The 18,964-nt window shown below is 56.3% G+C and overlaps 3 protein-coding genes across 4 annotated transcripts in view; all 3 read right to left on the bottom strand.

Annotated features, from left to right (window-relative positions):
* PFKFB4 (6-phosphofructo-2-kinase/fructose-2,6-biphosphatase 4) overlaps positions 1-11,278 on the bottom strand; it is a 33,340-nt gene extending 22,062 nt beyond the window's left edge. The window contains exons 1-3 of one of the 2 annotated variants that reach the window (XM_025988785.2): positions 11,151-11,278; positions 1,732-1,848; positions 1,491-1,587 (exon numbers count right to left, since the gene is read on the bottom strand). In XM_025988785.2, coding sequence (XP_025844570.2) covers positions 1,491-1,587; positions 1,732-1,848; positions 11,151-11,214 — 278 coding nt within the window. In that variant the 5' untranslated portion in view covers positions 11,215-11,278. Of the gene's footprint in view, positions 1-1,490; positions 1,588-1,731; positions 1,849-7,478; positions 8,025-11,150 lie in introns of those variants that run through there. The other variant, XM_025988774.2, reaches the window with a different exon arrangement.
* A 454-nt stretch (positions 11,279-11,732) lies between these two features.
* UCN2 (urocortin 2) lies at positions 11,733-13,567 on the bottom strand. Its single transcript, XM_025989837.2, has one exon. It carries the CDS (start codon positions 13,082-13,084, stop codon positions 12,746-12,748), a length of 339 nt encoding a protein of 112 aa, XP_025845622.1. The 5' UTR covers positions 13,085-13,567; the 3' UTR covers positions 11,733-12,745.
* Positions 13,568-14,343: 776 nt separating this feature from the next.
* The window catches only part of COL7A1 (collagen type VII alpha 1 chain), a 31,193-nt gene continuing 26,572 nt past the window's right edge, over positions 14,344-18,964 (bottom strand). The window contains exons 105-119 of the mRNA XM_025988766.2: positions 18,723-18,758; positions 18,339-18,419; positions 18,035-18,088; positions 17,905-17,958; positions 17,770-17,832; positions 17,053-17,115; positions 16,839-16,955; positions 16,602-16,679; positions 16,451-16,504; positions 16,232-16,280; positions 15,762-15,794; positions 15,530-15,616; positions 15,261-15,350; positions 14,956-15,153; positions 14,344-14,673 (exon numbers count right to left, since the gene is read on the bottom strand). Of these exons, the coding sequence (XP_025844551.2) occupies positions 14,657-14,673; positions 14,956-15,153; positions 15,261-15,350; positions 15,530-15,616; positions 15,762-15,794; positions 16,232-16,280; positions 16,451-16,504; positions 16,602-16,679; positions 16,839-16,955; positions 17,053-17,115; positions 17,770-17,832; positions 17,905-17,958; positions 18,035-18,088; positions 18,339-18,419; positions 18,723-18,758 (1,074 nt within the window). The 3' untranslated portion in view covers positions 14,344-14,656. The remainder of the gene's footprint in view (positions 14,674-14,955; positions 15,154-15,260; positions 15,351-15,529; positions 15,617-15,761; positions 15,795-16,231; positions 16,281-16,450; positions 16,505-16,601; positions 16,680-16,838; positions 16,956-17,052; positions 17,116-17,769; positions 17,833-17,904; positions 17,959-18,034; positions 18,089-18,338; positions 18,420-18,722; positions 18,759-18,964) is intronic.

The raw sequence follows: 18,964 nt of genomic DNA, 5'->3' as shown, positions 1-18,964 counted from the left end.
CCATAAACACTTTGGATTCAAACAGACCTGGCTTCAAATTCAAACTCAGTGTGATCTTACACAGGCCCATCACTTTCAGACCTCACCTCCGAATACGGGGGAGTGAGATGACACAACACCTGCCCCACTGCAGGGAAGAGCCAATAAGCTAGCCAGTGCCCATAGCATGAGGTAGTTGTAGAATTTGCATTTCATACAGCCTCTGATCTACTAATTGAGTAACGCTAGAAAGATGAACACAACAGTTTTTAGTGGTATGGGCTTAGATTCAAGTCTGGGCTCTGTGAAATAACTTGTTATCTTGTGTGAGACTCCTGAGCCTCAGCTTCCGCATCTGTAAAATGGGAAGAGGAGTGACAATCGGGCATCATGCACAGCAGGAATTCAAATATCAGTCCCCTCCCTTTGTCTAGGTCACTGGATTGTCCAGCCTCAAGTTTCACACACAATTTGGCCACAGGCATGAACATCAGACTCCCCTTCCCTTTTGGGTGCAGCCACTTGGCCCAGCCCCACTGACTCAAGAGCCAACACTGGGGAAGGACCATGCCCCACACTGGGGAGCTCTTGCCCCCTGGTGGCCAGAGACAGAGCAGGCTGCCTAGGACCCAGGCCTGGGCAACAATCTGGCAGCTTCTGGCCTGGAGCTCTTCTTGATTAGGGGAGCTCACTAGAGCTGGGCCAACCTCTGCTAAATGCCCTCCCACCATGGCTGAACCCAGAGCAAGGACAAGGAAGCTTCTTGATCCCTCAGCTGACACCTGCCAAAAAGACCACAGCAGAGATCCTCAGACAGCCAGCGGGTGCTCCTGGTTCAAGTCTGAATAGGGTGGGGAGGGAAGGAGGTAGAGTGTCATATGCAAATTCCCATCTCACGAATGTGAGCAGGAGGGTGAAGTCTGAGCCACAGGAAAACGAAGCCAAGGCCTGTCCTACACGTGCCAAAAACATGCCAAGCACATGCCAAACATGCTCCAAATATACAGTTTATCCTGGGGCAAGGGAAGGAAGGCTGCAGCTCTGGGCTCCATCCTTTTAGCTTTGGGAGAAGGTGCCAGGAGGTAGGCCCACTCTCACTCTGCCTCATCTCTGAGGACTGTGTCCCTGCACCCACTCACTCCCCCTCCCTGCCACAGTCCATCCCCATGGAGCACCTGGGGTAAGCAAGTGAGAGGTCTCTGTGCAGCCAGCCCCTGCCCCACCCTGGCTAGGTTTCCTCTATCTCTCTGAAGCCCTGTCTTCCCCTTCCATAGGACGTCCTTACTAAGGGTTCATGAGCCCTAGGGCACAGCCAGCCACCAAGAGGCCATACGCCCTCCCCACTGTCCCCTAATCCAACACATCCCCAATACCACTATATCTTGAGAGGTCAAGAGGCCAGCCCTGTCACAGTCCAGTGGGGCAAAGTAAGGCCAGGGCTCAGGAGCAGCTGGGTGCCCGGGCTCCAGGGCCTTCTCTGTAAACACACATAATCACACACATATACTCACTTTCTGACTTTCAGACCCTCTTCGTTGTCTGGAAGGAAAAACTCAAACGACTTGTATGTCTTGACCATTTCCCGGCGATACTGGCCAACGTTGAATTCTGGGGGAAAGAAAGGCTCAGCTTTCACACAGCAACAGCCCTCCCCAGGTTCTTGACCTTGACTCACCCCAGGCTAGCCTTCCCTCTTTTCCCCTCTCCCCACAAAGCCCCAAGGCCCCTTTGGAAGCAGAGGCCAAGTCTCACCTCGAGTAGGCACGCCAATCCAGTTCAGGTAGCGAGTCAGCTTCTTAGAGATGTATGTCTTGCCCCTGGCAGGCAGGCCTACCATGACAATGAGCGTTGGGCAATTGGTCATGCAAACTGAAAGACAAGGAGCTGGTGTCAGATAAGGGCCAGGATGCCTCTGAGGGTGCCCCTCCCTCTGCTCCTGTCACAGGACATCAGACACACGTTCCAGGCCTCCTAGCCTCAGACCCTGGTCTCAAGCCACCACTGGCATGTCCCTGCTGCCCAGGCCTGTCTGGGCTCCAGTAGATGTAGCAGAATCTCACCAGCCCCTTATCCTGGTGTGCACGGCAGATATAAAGCTGGACCTGCCACACCCCTGAATGAACATGCAGGACAAGAGCCAAAGCCCAGGGGATATTCGACACCCACCTATTATCGGGGAATCCACACCCCACCCGTGCAGCCATTCAGCATTCCTGATAGCACAGTACCACTCCTTACCCTCCCAGTTGGGAATTTCTACTCATTGTGTACAAAGCCCAGCTCATAAGCTGCTTCTTCAGTGAACCCTTCCTCCCAGCCACCTCTGCGCTGCCCTGGTGCACTCTCTCCCTCAATCCCGGTCATCTCGCCCATGAGTTGGCCCCCTGCACCTGACCACGTGGAGCATACGCAGCCCCGCAGGATCTAAGCTGTTTGGGAACATGAGGTCTGGCACAGAGTTGGTGCTCAAAAATTATGGGGAAGGGAGTGGCATCTCGAAATCCCCCAGGGTGAGTGCCACCAGGGGCTGAGGCCAGAGACCCAAAGCAATGTCCACAAGGACTGTCCCTCTGACAGCCCACCCTCCTCCATCCCATGGGCCACCAGCCAGAGAAGCTGCCAAGGTCGGAGGCAGGGACATGTCTGGACAGCACATCCCCAAACCCTGGCCTACCAGGACAGACACCAAGGCAGCAGAACTACCAGCCTCACGTGACTCAGCTCTGCTTTCAGTCAGCCTCACCTCAGAAACCTTAGGAAGCTTTCCTTTCCTCGTCCCCAGCACCTGGGCCACAGACAGCCGATGTGGGGAACCCCAGGGCTCTCTACAAGGGCCTTTTCCTGGTAGTCCTTCCTGGACAGACTGCTGGGCCCCACCCCTCAGGTTGTCTCCCTCACCGGAGCTAGAGCATAGAGGCCGCAGGGGCAGCCCTGTCTTTGGGGTCAGGAGTCAGGTCTAGGTTCCTATCCTGACCCTGACAGCTCCTGGCAACTCTGAGCCTTGGTGTCCTCACCCATAAAATGGGATGATGATCGATCCCCCAGTGAGGCCTTGCACTACCTCCATGTAAAAGCCAAAGTATGTCTGGGAAGCCATGCCCTCTGCCCAGCCCTGGCACGATACCTGCTAAGGATGCAGGTGCACCTTAGCACCAACTGCCCTTGGCATGTAGGGTGCAGAAGCACCCATCTGTCTCCAGCTGGGCCCTGCAGAGAGGTAAGGGGACCCACTTGCCAGTGTGGGCTCCATTGCTCCTGTACATGACCTTTGGGCAAAGGTGACCCAAACTATGAGCCTCGGGGGAGGGAAGGAGAGGATCCCACGGAACACAGGCTGACAGAGAACAAGAGAGAACTTGCAGAAAAACCTCAGCATTGGCTAAGGTGAGAGAAAAGCAAGTTAGGCAAGGCCCTGCGTCCTGAGGGCCAGTGACATTGGGGCCTGTACCGTTTGCACAATTGCTGGCCGGGGCTCTCAAGCAACCAAGGGGCAGTGAATCAGCTACTAAGCATGGGGGAAACCTGCACACTCAGCCTGCTCACTCCTCCCCACGGCTCCCTGAAGGGCTCTCCCATGACCTCAGGAGTAGGGTTCTACACCTTCTCTTCACATCTTCTATCTTCCCAGAGACACCCCAGCCTCCTCTCCCAGTGTTTGGTGACAGGATCCCCTGGCCCCATGCACAGCCACTGTGGGCAGGCAGGGCAGTAAACCAGGGCTGGGTGCGAAACAACAGCAATAAATTACCTATCATCTCTGTTCCTCAAGATAAGCTCCCAAGGAAATGACCCAAAGAAAGGTCAAAGTACAAGAAGTGTATTTGCAATAGCTCTGCTTACAACAGCAAAACATAAGCAAGCTAGCAATAGAGGAATTACAAACTGAGGCCCACAGAGGAAATGTGCTACGGCGCCTGAACAGAGCATTTGCACCAGGTGAGCTGGGTGTGTGGCCAGAACTGCAGCTCTGGGCACTCGAGAGCCTCGGCACGGAGCAACCAGGTGGCAGGACGCACCATTTAAAACAAGAGAGATTTTAAAACATGTCCATTCAACTTATCTCACTGGTTCCTCTTCCTATAAACGTGCTTATGGCCACAAGAGCCCTAGGAATTAAGAGGCCAGAGACAAGCCTGGTGCTACCTCATTACCGCTTTCTGGTGGGTCACCCTAGGGGCAGCCACAAGCCCCGGAGTTGGGTCCAGAACTGGTTTCCGAATTGCACCTGCTCCCACACCCTTGGGCCAGGCTGGTGAAGGGAGAACTCTTCAAAAGAAAGCAACCTGGAGGCACCTGGTTGAGCACCTGCCTTCGGTTCAGGTCGTGATCCCAGGGGCCTGGAATCGAGTCCCACGTTGGGCTCCCAGCATGGAGCCAGCTTCTCCCTCTATCCTATGTCTCTGCCTCTCTCTGTGTGTCTCTCATGAATAAATAAAATCTTTCATTTTTTTTAAAGTACTATTTTCTTTTTTTTAAGATTGTATTTATTTATTCATGAGAGATATATAGAGAGAGAGGCAGAGACACAAGCAGAGGGAGAAGCAGGCTCCATGCAGGAAGCAGGATCAGGCCCTGGGCCGAAGGCGGCACCAAACTGCAGAGCCACCCGGGCTGCCCAAATAAAATCTTTAAAAAAAAGAAAGCAACCTGGCATCACCATCCTGTTCAGATGGGACAGAAAGTCATCTCTCCTACCATCCTATGCACATTCCAGTCAAGTCCTTAGCCAAGTCTGGCTACCTTTTTGCTAATACAAGCTATCATAAGCACTGTCCTTCTGGCATGCTTCACATTCTGTCTTCATGCCCTGCCCCACCTGCCCTCCAGGGCTGGTTCCTCCAGGGCTGAGCTGAGGGGTCAATGATGAAGAAGGTAACAGCTTCCAGGCCCTCATACGTAGTTCTGAATTTTACCAAAGGAAGAACTACTCATGGATTGTAGGGGTGGAGAAGGCACACAGAGCCAAGCAGCCTCTGGCTCCCTCAGGAGCCAGGCACGAGATACCAAAGACAACCCACTACACAGCACAGACCAGCCATGAGCTCCACATCCCCTTCTCTACAAAGCCCTGTGGTCAACTTCCACCCACCCCCCACCCTCAGGTCCTCACCTGTCCTTGTGGTCTTCCACCAAATTATAAATCACGCGGAACACCTGGGTGGCCTCAGTAGTTGAGCATCTGCCTTTGGTTCAGGTTGTGATCCCAGCATCCTGGGATCAAGTTCTGCATCCGGCTCCCTGTAGGGAGCCTGCTTCTCCCTTTGCCTATGTCTCTGCCTCTCTCTGTGTGTCTCCCATGAATGAATAAATAAATATTTTTTTAATTAAAAAATCTACCATGCAGAGGATAAAATGCTACATGAACACAGGCTTTGGGGACTGGAGGTGCTGCCCAGACAGGTTCCATGTTCATTCACAGCTTACTCCCTGCTATGAACTCGGGGACCCTCACTTGGGGCCCAAACCTCTATACAATCTGCAGGTCTTATCTCTGGCTTCTTGGGTACCTCCTCCTCCAAGAAACCCTCCTATGCTGGGCCAGTCCAGAGTCTCACCCACTGCAATACCCTGAGACAGTACCATGGCACAAGCCCCTCACAGCCATATTTTCACTGCATCCTTGGAGCTTGAAGAAACAGTCTCCTCCCCATTGGGCCTCAGCATCTTTGCCATCTGGAATGGGGGTTGGTTCAGAGCTGATGCTTCAATCCCCAACTCTGAGGTACTGAGAAGCAAAGAAGGCTAGTGACGAAATGATAGCAGCACCTGCCACCACTTATCAAGCATCTCCTGTGAAGAGGCTCACAGCGGCTTCTAGGAGCAGGGATGATGACCGTCTCCATCCCACAGATGAGGAACCCGTGCCGTGGCCTAGAGGGTCAGGTCCTTGTCCAAGGTCACCAGCTGAGCCACAATGCGGCTTGAGTGTTCCTGCCTTCAAAACCCAGGCTCTGACTCCTTCCCTTCCCCTTTATGTAATAACAGCAGCCATCTCCAGTTAGGACAACACAGACTGGCTAGAAACACAAGAGCAAGGGGCCTTGATCTTGGTCGCTCCAGAAAGTCTGGAAGGAGGGCTGGCTAGGATGTAGCGATTGCCTCTCAGGACTGAGTATTGACTGGAAAGCCATGGCCCAGCGCTAAGAGCCTGATCACCATCTCCACATCCTACCAGGACCTAAATTATGGTCACAGCCATGACCCACCAGAATGCCCTGCCAAAACCATGGCCACCCCCTACCAGGACCCAGTGTAGTAAGAGATACAGTCTACCCACAGGACTTACATCTTGCTCAAAGCCAGGGCTCCCAGGCTGGCTTCAAAACAAAACAAGCAAGGAGCTTTCTCCCCTCCTTTATTATGCCCAAGCAGAGGTCAAGGCGTACAGGGAGGAGTACAGGAGTACATCACACAATCTCCTGATCACAGTTCTATATCTGTATCAGAAGTTGAACGAGATGTTCTCTGAGGTCTTTGCCAACTTGCAAATTCATTATAATGTTTCAGTTACTCAAAAGAAAAAAAAAAACAACTTTGTTTTTCTTGGCAATAAGAGGTTGCAGACTCATTTAAGGACAAGCCGAGGGGTGCCTGTGTGGCTCAGTGAAGCATCTGCCTTGGGTTCAGGTCATGATCCCAGGGTCCTGGGATTGAGCCCTGCGTCAGGCTCCCTGTTCAGTGGGGAGTCTGCTTCTCCTCCCTCTACCTCTGCCCCGGCTGGTGGTCTCTCTCTCTCAAAAGGATAAATAAAATCTTAAAAAAAAAAAAAAAAGACAAGCAGAAAGTCAAGTAAAGTGGATTAAACACCAGGATCTCAGGAAAGCCAAGTCCCTTAACAATTCCTTAACAATGCCAAGAATTTCAGTATGTCTCCTAGTTGTTTCTGCCTCCAACTTCACCATTCACCCAAGACCCCACCTGGATGCATATACCCCCACGGACCCAAAGATAGGTCCATAAGGGCAGTGTTCACCCACGCTGAACACAACTGCACTTCCCTGAAATTCCTCCCAAAACTGGCCCCAGAGGTGGGTAGTCAAGGCCAAGGGGCTCCCTCTGGACCTCTGAAAGTTGTGGGCTCAGAGAGGTCAAGTGATTTCCATAAAGCCAACACGGCTCAGACCTGGTCCATGCACTCTGGCCTGAAGTGAATGGCAAGAGGAGGCTCTGAATCCTCCCCCTGGCCTGACCTGGTGGGTAGAGACTCGGGTGAGAAGGGGCCGGCGCCCTCCCGGAGGTGATGGTAACCGGACTGAGCCCCTAGCGAGAGGAGACAGGGCCACATACCTGTCTCCGCACCACCCTCCACCCCCCGCTCCGCCACACCTGTGCCCGGCCCACGACCTGTGCCTGCTCCCCTACCAGCAGTCACGGTAGCCTCACCTGTCCCGGGTTCCCCACCTGTTCCTGGCCCCCCTTCCACGCGAGACCACTGCCCAGGCCGCCCTATCCACCCATCCCGTGCACCACCCCCCGGTTCTCCACAGACCCCGCCTCACCACCGCGCTGGCAGGCGTGCAGAGCGGGCCGCCCATTGCTGTACGGCATCCAGATCTTCTTCAAGGGGTTCTGGGTCAATTCCCGCGGGGACGCCATACCCGGGACGCGATGAGACGGACTGCGCCGCTTCCGACCCAGCAGCCGGGCCACCTCGGGCCACTCGAGGCCCCGCCCCGGCCCCGCCCCGGGCCCCGCCCCCGGGCCCCGCCCCCGGGCCCGCCCCGCCCCGCCCCGAGCCGGGCAGGCGTCCGTCCGACTCCCCGCAGGCCCCGCCCCCGGACGAGTAGGCCCTACCCCCAGCGGGGAGGGCCCGGCCTCCGATCGCGCATGCCCAACTCGCCTGCCAGCGGGTTAGGGCCCGAGCAGGCCCGCCCCTGGCGCCGGCATCGAGGACGCGCATGCACAACTCCCCACAGGTTCAAGGCCTGCATCGTGCCGACCCCGCCGGCGAGGAGCGAGCCCAGCACGCCCGACTGGACCGCGCAGACTTGATCCACCTGGTCCGGGGCCTCGCCTTGCACAGCCTTGCCCCCAGGGCACTCGGGTTCCGCTCGCTGCTACGGCTGACGTCAGGGCCCCCAGGAGGGAGGGATTTGCATGCTAAGGGGCTGCGCCAGCTTGGCTCGCAGGTCTCACTTGGTCTGGATCAGCCTGGCAGCTCCTGCGTTTTGCCACTTGTCAACTGCTGCGCCCCGCCGGCTGTGCGTCCCTGAGTCCTAGGACTCCTTCTCGCCCACCGAACCCGCTGGCCCAACCACACCGGAAAATCTTCTTTCACCTCACGGACAGGGACATCTCAAAATTGTTTCCTCTCTTTACCTTGGCTGCTGGGGAGTTCAGGCTAAACTCCAGCCCACCTGGAGCACGTGAGCAGGATCTTTTAACCAAGCTCCCTGGGGACTCACTGAGTCTCTTCTTCCAGGATTTCATTTTTACCAATTAAATTGTAAATTTGCATATTTTCGACATGATCCTTCCTCTCATCATCAGGAAAACAACGCGGGCATCATCAACCTCACAAGATTCTGGTATAGATTAAATGTGACAGTGTCTGAGAGATCATTCTAAAGCACATTAGCGCTATCATGTGTATTATTTATCTCCCTTATGTCTCTAAGAATGCAGTGGAAGCAAAGGGCAAGGGAGAAAGCCAGAAGTTTAGGAACCCTGGGTCATTCTCCTTTGTCTCCTCAGCCCAGCTTCTCCCAAATTCTATACACTTAATATCCTGGGGACCCCTTACCACTGCTCCAACCTGAGTCACACTGCCCCCTAGCGATGTCCTCCACAAACCCCCAGACAGGATCTTGGCATCCTCAGGTCCTCTCTGCCCAGTGTGCCCAGCCAGGAGCCAGGGCTAGGGGCATGGAGAACAAGGCTTTGCCCAGTGCACCTCTGACCTCCATTCCACATACTTGTCTCCACCTAGCACTTCAGAGCCTGGCAAGGACTCTTAAGATAACTCTAATACAGATGTCTTGCCCACTTCACAGGAGATGAAGGTTCAGGAGGTAGAAGCTCACCTAAGTCCTCCCTGAAACTAGCTCTGGCTGCCTCCCCTGGGAGGAACGCCCTGCCCCAGAGTTGAGCACTTCCTCTTTCATCCTCCGTCTGCAGTGTCCACCCCCCACCTCATGCAGAGGCAGCTCTGAGCACACCCGTGGGCAGCTTCTGATGAGCACAATGCCCCTTACGACAACTTGCCTGCTTCCTACTTCTCCAAAGCCTGTCATTCTGTTCCTGACACAGTCAGCCTTCCTGTCTGTCTCCTAGCCATTGCCAAGGCCATCCTGGGGCCACCTTGACTTCAGAGACCTTGTCACCACCCGCCCACACCCTGTCCAACGCCCCCGCACTTGTTGCAAAGGCTACATGCTCTAGCATCCACAGACACCCAGCACTTCCTCTGGCCTGCCCATTCTCCTTCTCAGCCCTCCTGGGATGTTAGTCAAAGGCTGGGGTAAGGGGGTAGCCAGAGCAGGGCAGAATGCCAGGACCATTTCGAGGAAGCTGTCCCCACACCCAGACAGTCTGAGCCTAGCTTCCCAGGAAAAGCCATGGCTCTGTACCTTCCACTCTTCCCCAAACAGTCTGACCCTGGGCTGACCCACACATACCTTCCCAAGTCCCAATATCCAGTGGAAGGCCACAGGTTAACAGCAGGAGTCTGGGGCTCCTCCCCAAGGCCAGAGTCTACCTCTACTCTAAGAATATTCTTCATCTCCCGCCCATTTGTTGAATAGGAAACTGAAAGAGGGGAGCAGGGCCCAGGGTCACAGAGCCAGCCCACAGTGCAGAGTGGACTCAGATGAACCCCCAGCCTTTCAAAAACTCCCCTCCCACTTCTTCTAGATAATCATATTTCCCACCCATACACGTGGGCTCTGGCTTGTTCCCTCCAATGCTCTCTTAGTTTTCTGCTCCCCCAGCATCAGTAGATGCCCAATAGAACAGCCAGCCTTCATGACTTTTCCTTCCTTGGGGCCATCCCAAAGTGATGGGGTGAAAAGTGTACTGGGTTGTCAGCATGCATTGGTGTGTGAATATGTCCTGCTCAGCCTCTATGCTCCTCTATGAACCTGCCTGGCCTGGCCCTGGTTGGCTCCCGTGGTGCCCTCTGCACTGACCACCGGACCTCTCTCCCGTGTCCCTGGCTATAAAATATAGGGTGCTGAAGTCCTAGATCCTTGGTTCTCACTGCTCAAACTCTTCCCAACCTCTGTGTCTGCTGGTCAGTCCTGGCCAGACTTTGCAGCATAAAGGCCCAGGGCCCTCAGCGAATGCCACACAGACCTACATGCCAGTGCATGGAAGCATGCACACAGAGCCACACGTGCACAAATACTAGCAACCCAGGCCCGCAAGGAGGAGCAGGCTGCGGCAGCCTGCTGCTCTCTACTGCCCCCCTTCCCCTTTATTTCCCTTCTTCTCTCCCCTCTGCTGCCAATGGGAGGTTCAGGGAGATCCCAGGAGTTCCAGCTTCCTCTGGCCAGTTCAAGCCAAGGATCATCCCCAGTATCTCCATGGGCCCAGAGCTCACAGAGGGTGTGAGGTTCCAGCTTAGGGATATGGAGCCATGTGACTGAGTAGCTTGTGAACTGTGGTCTGCATTTGCTGATTCCAGCTTGTTACAGGGCACACAGTAGGTGCTCAAAGTGACTCAGGGCCAGCCAAAGCACACAGTAAGGGCTCAGAGAGGCTCATGACCAGGACAGAGCACACAGTAGGTGCTTAGAGCAGCTCAGGACTCACATAAGGCACACAGTAGGTGCCCTAGAAATGCTGTTTAAAGGCTAAAGCCACTTCATATGAAAAATTTCCCAAATGAGCCTCTGGGCCTCCCCAAAATGATGTGTGACCCCTGAGGGGGGACCTGGACAAACACGACCCCTTGGAGGCCAGCAAAGGGCAGAGCAGGAGGGCCTCAGGCAGCTCCAGCTGGCTGTCCCTCTCTCTGGGCTGGAGGAAGAAGCTATTTATAGTTCCCCCTTGGCCCAGCCCCCCCACTCCCCTGCAAGGCGACAGTGTTCCACCTCCTCCTTGCCACTGACAGGCTATGCCCCCTCTGAGCACCCCTACACCTAGAGAGACCCCCAACGCCCTTGCACCTCTTCCAGCACCAACCGTCTTTCCCCAATCCCCCCCACTCTCTCCCCGCCGCCCGTGCCTACCCCGCCTGCTGCTCCCTGACCCGGGGTCCGTCAGGGCGCTGCCTCCCTCCGCGCCTGTGTCCATCCTGCAAGCGATCTGGCCCCGGGGCCGCCGCCCCCTGCAGCCTGGGGCCGGGCAGCCCCGCCCTCCGGGCTCGGGAGGGAGCTGCGGTGTGCCCCGTGTGGCCCCGCCCTCCCAGCCCCGCCCTGGGCCCGCCCCCCAGGGCTGCTCACAACTTGAGCGATCAACAGTGCCCCCACCCCAGACAGCCGCACTCCTGCCAGTGTGGCCTCCCTCTGCGGTCAGAGCAGTCCATAATGCCCAGGGTCTGCCCTTGTCTCCAACCGGAGCTGTCTACACTACCTAGAGTTTCTGTCCCATCTGCAGGCAAGCCTGTCCACACCGTTCAGAAGGTCACTTCCCTCTCCAGCCCAGCCATGGAGCTGGGGGTGTGAGATTAGGGAAAACCCACTCTCTCTACACCAAGGGACCAGGTCGGTGAAATGCAGCAGTGGTTGGGGGCCGGGGGATGGGGAGTGGGCAAACGGGCTGTGTAGCCAGACTGTCACTCTCTGGGTGTACAGGACTGTGATTCTCACCCATCCCATTCTCCAGTCACTGCATTTATTGAGCTCTTTCCTACATGCCAGAACCTTCATGTACATGTCACTTGGTGCTCACAAGAAGCCTGGTGGCATGGCTCTGCCCTACCAAGGAGAAAGCCGAGGCTTGGAAAGGTGAACATGTTTGCTGCAGACAATTTGATGAAGGACGAGCAGAGCTGGGTTGGAGCCCCAGCAGCTGGAGCCACATGTGTCCAAGGGCCACAGCTGGGTGTGCAGGCGTGTGGACAGTGCCTGGCTGTGCATTGGGCATGCTTCATGCTGGTCTGGGGGATAAGCATCTGTTCCTCACAGCCCCCTCACATGCCCTCACCTTGCCCACACAGACTCACAACTATCAGATACACAGAGACACAGCCACTCCTGCATGCATACACCTACCACAAGGCTGCCACAGCTACAGATTTCTCACCTACGGCTCTCCACACCTAGAGATGCCCCTGGTGACTCCATTCATCTGAGGCAGGTGCTGCCTTGTGGAGCACAAAACATGCATATGACCCTCAGCCTGTACTTCCTATGTGGTGACCTGTGTGGGGCAGGGCAGACCCATGGGCCTGGTCTTAGGTGGACTAGCCTCAGATGCAATGTTGAGCTCCTGTGTTGATGAGATTCCCAAAAGTGGCACAAGAATAACCACACTGGCAGTGACCGGATGCTCTTCAACTGTGGGGCACCCAGACATGGCAAGACTCCACACAGTACTGACATTCCACGGTAGTGTCCAAACTGTCCAGACATATTGTAAGTCTGTGGGGCTCCAGGTATGGCAAGACTCCACTTGGCAGGCACCCAATATGGCAATGCCAGGCTGTCTAGATACAATGGGGCTCTGTGAGGCACTCAGCTGTGATATGACACCAGCTGGCAGTAACCCCATAGGGAGGTAGCCAGGCGCACCATGCCCAGATGTAATGCTGTCCTGCTCTACTGCAGGCTTCCAGGTCTCCTGATCCAGGATGGCCCCGTTATTGTGACTCCTGCCCCCAGGCTCAGCGGCGGCCAACCTGGGCCAGGATGCGAGCGTTGGTGGCGGCCTGCTCCCTCGAAGCTCTGGCCCGGGCCTGCTCCAATAAGATCTGCAGGAGGCCAATGGGGACATCCAGCGAGAGGACGATGCGGGGGCCCGAGCGAGGGCCAGGGCTGGGGTGGCCCCAAGCAGTGGAGGGGCCTGTGGTGGTGGCTGTAGTGCTCTCCGAGGTCACAGGACAGGGAGCAGCCTGGGGAGGGTTCTGAGGGAGGAGCTGGAAGGCTGGGCTAGGGGTCCCAGTGACCAGCAGGGCTCTGCCCGATGTCAGGACCATCAGCACCAGCAAAGCCCACCTGGTCATCACGTGGTCAGGCTGCAAGGAGAAAAGAGGCTCAGGGCGGAGGTTCTGAGCAGCCACAGCAGCAGACAGAGACAGATGGGGAAACCAGACAGACAGAATGGGAGACAGAGGGAAAAACAGAGAGCGAGATTAGAGAGGCCAGGCAAGGGTTGGAGAGAGATAGAAGAGACAGAGATGAAGGGACAAGACTTAGCCAGAGTGAGATTGAGAAAATCAAGACAGCACTAGACACAGCAGCGGCCAGGAGACAAAGAGTGAGAAAGAGAATGAGAGACAGAGAGCCCGGCAAGATCTAGATCTAGATGCAGAGACAGAGATACACTTAGGGAGGAGATGGAGAAGAAGAGAAAGGAGAGGGAGGACATGGAGGCAAAGCAAAACAAAGGGGCCTGGAAGAAAAAGAAAAAGAGGCTGGAACCACCCCAGACACAGACACATGATAAAAACAGGGATGTAGAGAGGCGCCTGGGTGGCTCAGCGGGTTAAGCGTCTGCCTTCAGCTCAGGTCATGATCCCAGGGTTTTGGGATGAACCCCACCCCCTCAATCAGGCTCCTTGCTCAGCAGGGAGCCTGTTCTCCCTCCCCCTCTGCCCCTTCCCCCTCTTCCCTCTGCTTGGACTCTCTCAAATAAATAAATAAAATCTTAAAAACAAAACAGGAATGCAGAGACACAGAGTAAACACAGAGGGACAAAAGAGGAACCCAAGGTCCAAGGGAGCCTGATCACGGACAAAGAAGACCAGAAATGGGGTCCTTAAGGTGGAGAAGCAGCCAGAGACTCCAATGCCCCCTGAGGTCCAGAGACCTCCATCAACCCATCCCAGATCCACTCAGCCCTCAAGGCCCTGCCCATGCCACCCAGAGCCAGCCCAGTCCTACCAGCAGCAACCTCCTCTGCGGCAAGGTGGGGCACCGGAGCAGCCCGTGGCTGGGGCCAGGCAGTGCTGTGCTGTGGGCCGGCCCTCTGCCCCCTTCGGGGCCCATTTATCTCTCTACCCCCTGTGGTAGGAGCTGGGGCATGGCTCCTGGCATGAAGCATCCCCCCACCTCTGACTCATCCCTTCCTGGGGGGCAGTGAGGACATGTCCTCAGCCCCCACTCAGTCTGCTCCTCTTTGGGGACAAGTTGGGGACTGAGGGTCACAGGAAAATAACCAGGGCTGGACAGAGGGACTCTGCACCCATGCGGGACAATACTGACCTCCCAGGGGAAACCTGACCCTCTGCCACCCCCATCTCCCCAAACAGTCACAACAGGGGCCTTTTAAAACAGCAGCTTTAATGCCCCCCAGAATCAGCACCATGTCATCACAGGCTTGGGTCAAGGGGCGGGTCAGATGCAGTCACATCCGCTCACTGCCCACAGCCACCCCCACACTGAGTCATCTGCTGGGGAGGCAGGAGCCACAATGGGGGTTTGTCCACAGGGGGGAAGGCCAGACCCATGGGACCAAGTCACTGAAATAACGGACACGCTCATGCACGCTCACATGCACACAGGCCTCTAGCACCAAGGGGAGGGACAGCAGAACTCCTCCAGGAGACACTGAACTTCAGCCAATCATCTGGGCCTCAGCTCCGGGCAGCACCTAGGGGGGTGCGGCAGGTAGGGAGCTATCTTCAGATCAGTGGGACAGCTGGGGGCAGGACAGGAGTGGGGCTCTGACTGTAGAGAGGGGATCCTCAGATCCTTGGAGGAGGGAACATGGAGGGGACCCCACAGCTAGGGTTCTCTGCTCAGCTCCTTGATCTGGGGGGTCTGTCCCTAGCCCCTAGTCTGTGAGAGCTCCTGATCCGGGATCCCGACCAGGACCTGATCCGGGTAGGATCAGTGTCCAGACTCTTATCAGGGTGGAGGGGTAGACTCATACCTATTCCCTGGTTCTGGACCATGTGGGGCCGGCACCGGCGCTCACAGGCCTCCCGGGTCCCAAAACGATTGGCATTCCCTCCACAGCCACCATAGACAAAGGGATAACAGGCCTCTGTGCCACCTGCCACAGCCCGATGGTACCAGCGCAGAGTGTAGGCAGTACAGGAGCCCTCGTCCAGTGGAAGCAAGCAGGGGTCTAAGGCCAGTAGGGGTCAGGAGGTCAGCAGGGGTGGTAGTAGTCAGAGAGGGACCAGGGGTCTGCCGCCGCTCCCTGAATCCCTCTGGGCCAGCGCCTGCTCTGACCATTGCCATCCTGAGGAGCTTCAGGGTCCTGGTATTCCTCCACGGAGTACTCAGAGTATTCATACTCATCATCCTCAGGGGGTACCTGGCCTGCACACAGGGTGGGGTGTCGTGAGCAAGGCCACCCTGGGGGCAGGGCAGGCAGCACTGGTGTTCATGTGGTGCCCCCATGTTGTCCCTATGCACACGGCATGTGCCCTGCATGTGTGAGCAGCGCTGCATGCGTCTGTACCCCACCATGCATGCCCCAGGGGTCCAGCCATCCTCACCTTCCTCCTCTGCATGAGAAACCCGGAGCACAGGCACAGGGGGGAGCTGGGGGCCGGCAGTGTCTGCAGCATAGCTAGGGAGGGGTCCTGGAGTAAAGGGCAGAGGTGCAAGGCCTTGGGGTCATAGTGGTGGCTACCCCAGCCAAGCGCCTGCTGAGTGGACCGAGGTGATGGACACAGTAGGGCCTGGGATGAGGAAGGTTCCGGGAGAAAATCCCAGAAAACTACTCACGTGATCCAGAGGCAATAAACTGGCCCTGGCAGGCTAGAGAGGGCAGAGAAGGAAGGGCAGAGAAAAAGACAGAGGGACACACACAGAGAAGGGCAGAGGTGGCCAGAGGAGGACAGCAGGAGAGAATAGCAGAGAGACCAACAAAGAAAGAAAGAATGGGTAGGAAGCAGAGAGACAAGAGACAGAGCTTCACTCTCTGATACCCACCGGACTGCTCCCACCTCCACCCCCTACACATGGCCACACTGGGCTTCTAGGAACACTACTGTCCATCCACATTTGCTGTGTGTCACCATATGGGGAAAGTCCCATCAGCATGTCTGTCCTGAAGCACATATGTCCTGCATACCCACTCATCTCCTTGACTGCTTGTCCCTTGTAAATTCTGGGGACCCTGCTTGCCCCTGTCTAGGGGTGCTGGGGCATAGTGGGAATGGGACCCCAGAGGCTCTGAGCTGGGCCCCACTCACCGCAATGTTGACTCATCTCCTGGCGCACAAAGCCTCGAATGTCATCCTCCTGGGACACAAGACCATAAGGATCATGAAGATCCCGTGGATCACGGGAGAGACAAAAGGCATATGATGCAGGGATCATGGAGGGACAGCACCGAGTCAGGGGCCCAGGCCCAGGGGGTCAGGATGCTGGGTGCGGGAGGTGGAGTCTGGCCCACCCAGACCCACACTTACTGTTAACGCAGCTTCTCCCTTCTCTCCACGGGGGCCAGCGGGCCCTGGCCGCCCCTATGCACAAGGGATGGGACCAGGCTGTGACCTCTGATCTTGGGAACACCAGAAGTCATCCCAATTTCTGACCCTAAGCCCATGGATGCCCACTCACCTGTTCTCCTCTCTCTCCAGGGGTCCCAGGGGCTCCAGGGGCACCCACCATTCTCTCTCCAGGGGGACCTCGCTCACCCTGTCAGGCACAAGGACCGAGTGAACAGTCAGAGAAGCAGGGAAAGTTGGAGATCATAGGTTCAGAGATTGGGGCGGGGGTATTGGGGATGGGTTGTAGGTCAGAAGTCGGTGAGGTTGGAAGGGTCAGGGGGTAGGGGGCAGAGTCACAGCATTTTACCTTCTGGCCCTGAAGTCCTTCTGGGCCTTTGGGACCGACACTGCCAGGTGGCCCAGGAGGACCACTAGAGCCATCATTGCCCCTAGGACCTGGGAAGCCCCCAATTCCTGGGGGCCCCTGTGGAGAGACAGGTCAGGGTCAAAGCCCCAAAAGCTGGATGCATTTCCAGAAAGTACAATTTCCTTAGCTTACCATGACCTTGGTCTCAACTTACCCGCTCCCCTTTCTCTCCCTGGTCACCCTTGGATCCTGGCTGCCCATCAAAGCCTCGATCACCCTAGGAATGGAAAGAAGCATGAGAAACCATCTCCCTCAGCCTCCTCAGATAAATTGTCAAGAGCCCCTTGGCCCAATGGCCACAATCTTCCATGACCCAAGCACCTGTGACCCTACCATTTCAGGACCCTCCATCTGCCATGCTCCCCATGAGCCTGACCTTCCTGCAATCTCCCTTGTTCTGATTCCACCTATGTCCTTTTTTTTTTTAAGATTTTATTTATTTATTCATGAGAGACACAGACTGAGAGAGAGAGGCAGAGACATAGGCAGAGGGAGAAGCAGGCTCCCCGAAGGGAGCCTGAGGTGGGACCCAACCCTGCCTCCTGGGATCAAACCTGAACCGAAGGCAGACCCCCAATCGTTGAGCCACCCAGGCATCCCCACCTATGTCCTTTATACTGACACTCCAACCTCCCCCACTGACATCTTAGCCTTGATGCCCATCTCTCCACTTCTCCACCTCTCATCCCTTAATCCTACCAAAATCCCCACTGTGACCCCAAGCCACCTGAAACCTCAAGACCAACCTCACTCTATTCCCCCAATGTCCCAACCTTCCACAACCCTTTTGACATGAAGCCCTCATGATCCTACTATGATCATCCCTGCCCCATTCTGACCCCCTTCTGTCTACTGTCCAGAGACCCCATACCTTGGGACCAATCAGGCCCTCCTTCCCAGGGGCCCCCGACTGGCCCGGCACACCTGGCTCCCCCTGGAGAAGAGAAAACATAAGCTGGGCCCTGGCCTACTCATCCCCTCCCCATCCTGGGGGCCCAACACTCACCATATCTCCCTTACGTCCTGCCAGCCCAGGGCGGCCTGGGGGACCACCTTCTCCCTGTAGGCATCAGGTGGAGGTGTCAGACGTAGGCTCTGGGCCCCACAGCTGCCGACATCCCCCGTCACCTCCTTACCTTATCTCCCTTCTCTCCATCGAGGCCACAGGCCCCCTTTACCCCTCGTTCACCCTGCGGGGGAAAAGCAGATGGAAGAGGGACTTCCCAATACCTCACCCCATGACCCCTTGATCACATAACCACTTCCCAAACTGGCCTCAGACACTCTAACCTCTGACCTTCCAACCCCTAACCTAAGAACCTACATTTAACCCCAGATACCCAACATTTGACCCAAGATACCTGACCTTCAACCCCAGGTACCGTGACCACCAATATCAGGCTCCCCTGACCAGGAAAAAAAGACCCAGCCCCTTCCCACCTTGAGGCCCCTGGGGCCCATGAAGCCAGTATCTCCTTTGTCTCCTCGGACACCAGGGGTTCCATCCTTTCCTGGGGATCCCTGGTGGGGAAAGAGGTCAATATAAAGTCAAGAAGGTCAGGAGGGATCCAGGGAAAGGAACAGGGGATATCACAGGGTGAGTCACAAATGGAGGCCAGAGCCACTGGAAGGGCAGGGCTTTCCAGGGGTTGGGGGTCGCCGAAGGGGTGGAACCATCACAGCCATTACTGTGGAGGTGGAGGCCCTGGGCATCAGGAGGCCACCATGAGAGCCTTGGGTCACTATAAGGTCAAAGACCACCACGTGAGGACAGGGGCCGTATGGGGCAGGGCATCTTTGTGGGAGCAGGTGATGTGATCTTACCGGGTCTCCTGGGATCCCTGCGGCACCAGGCTCACCCTGTGGGAAGCACAGATGGGAGAGGGCAGTCCTTCAGTGTGACTGTCCCCCATGCCACTCACTGACTCCCAGGCCTCACACAAATCCTGTGTGAACACATACATGGCCAACAGCAAGAGAGGCTGGAAGCCCTCCAGCGTTCAGAGGGCACCCATGAGACAGACATGTGTGGCCGGTAGTGCTGGGTCTGTGCCTGGGGTGGGGCT

This window comes from Vulpes vulpes, chromosome 9 (genome assembly GCF_048418805.1).
Source record: "Vulpes vulpes isolate BD-2025 chromosome 9, VulVul3, whole genome shotgun sequence".
Classification (NCBI taxonomy): Eukaryota; Metazoa; Chordata; class Mammalia; order Carnivora; family Canidae; genus Vulpes; species Vulpes vulpes.
This window is presented reverse-complemented; position numbering and strand designations above follow the sequence as displayed.

Coding starts and splice junctions, on each gene's coding strand:
- UCN2 (XM_025989837.2), bottom strand. CDS start 13,084: ATGACCAGGTGGGCTTTGCTGGTGCTGATGGTCCTGACATCGGGCAGA.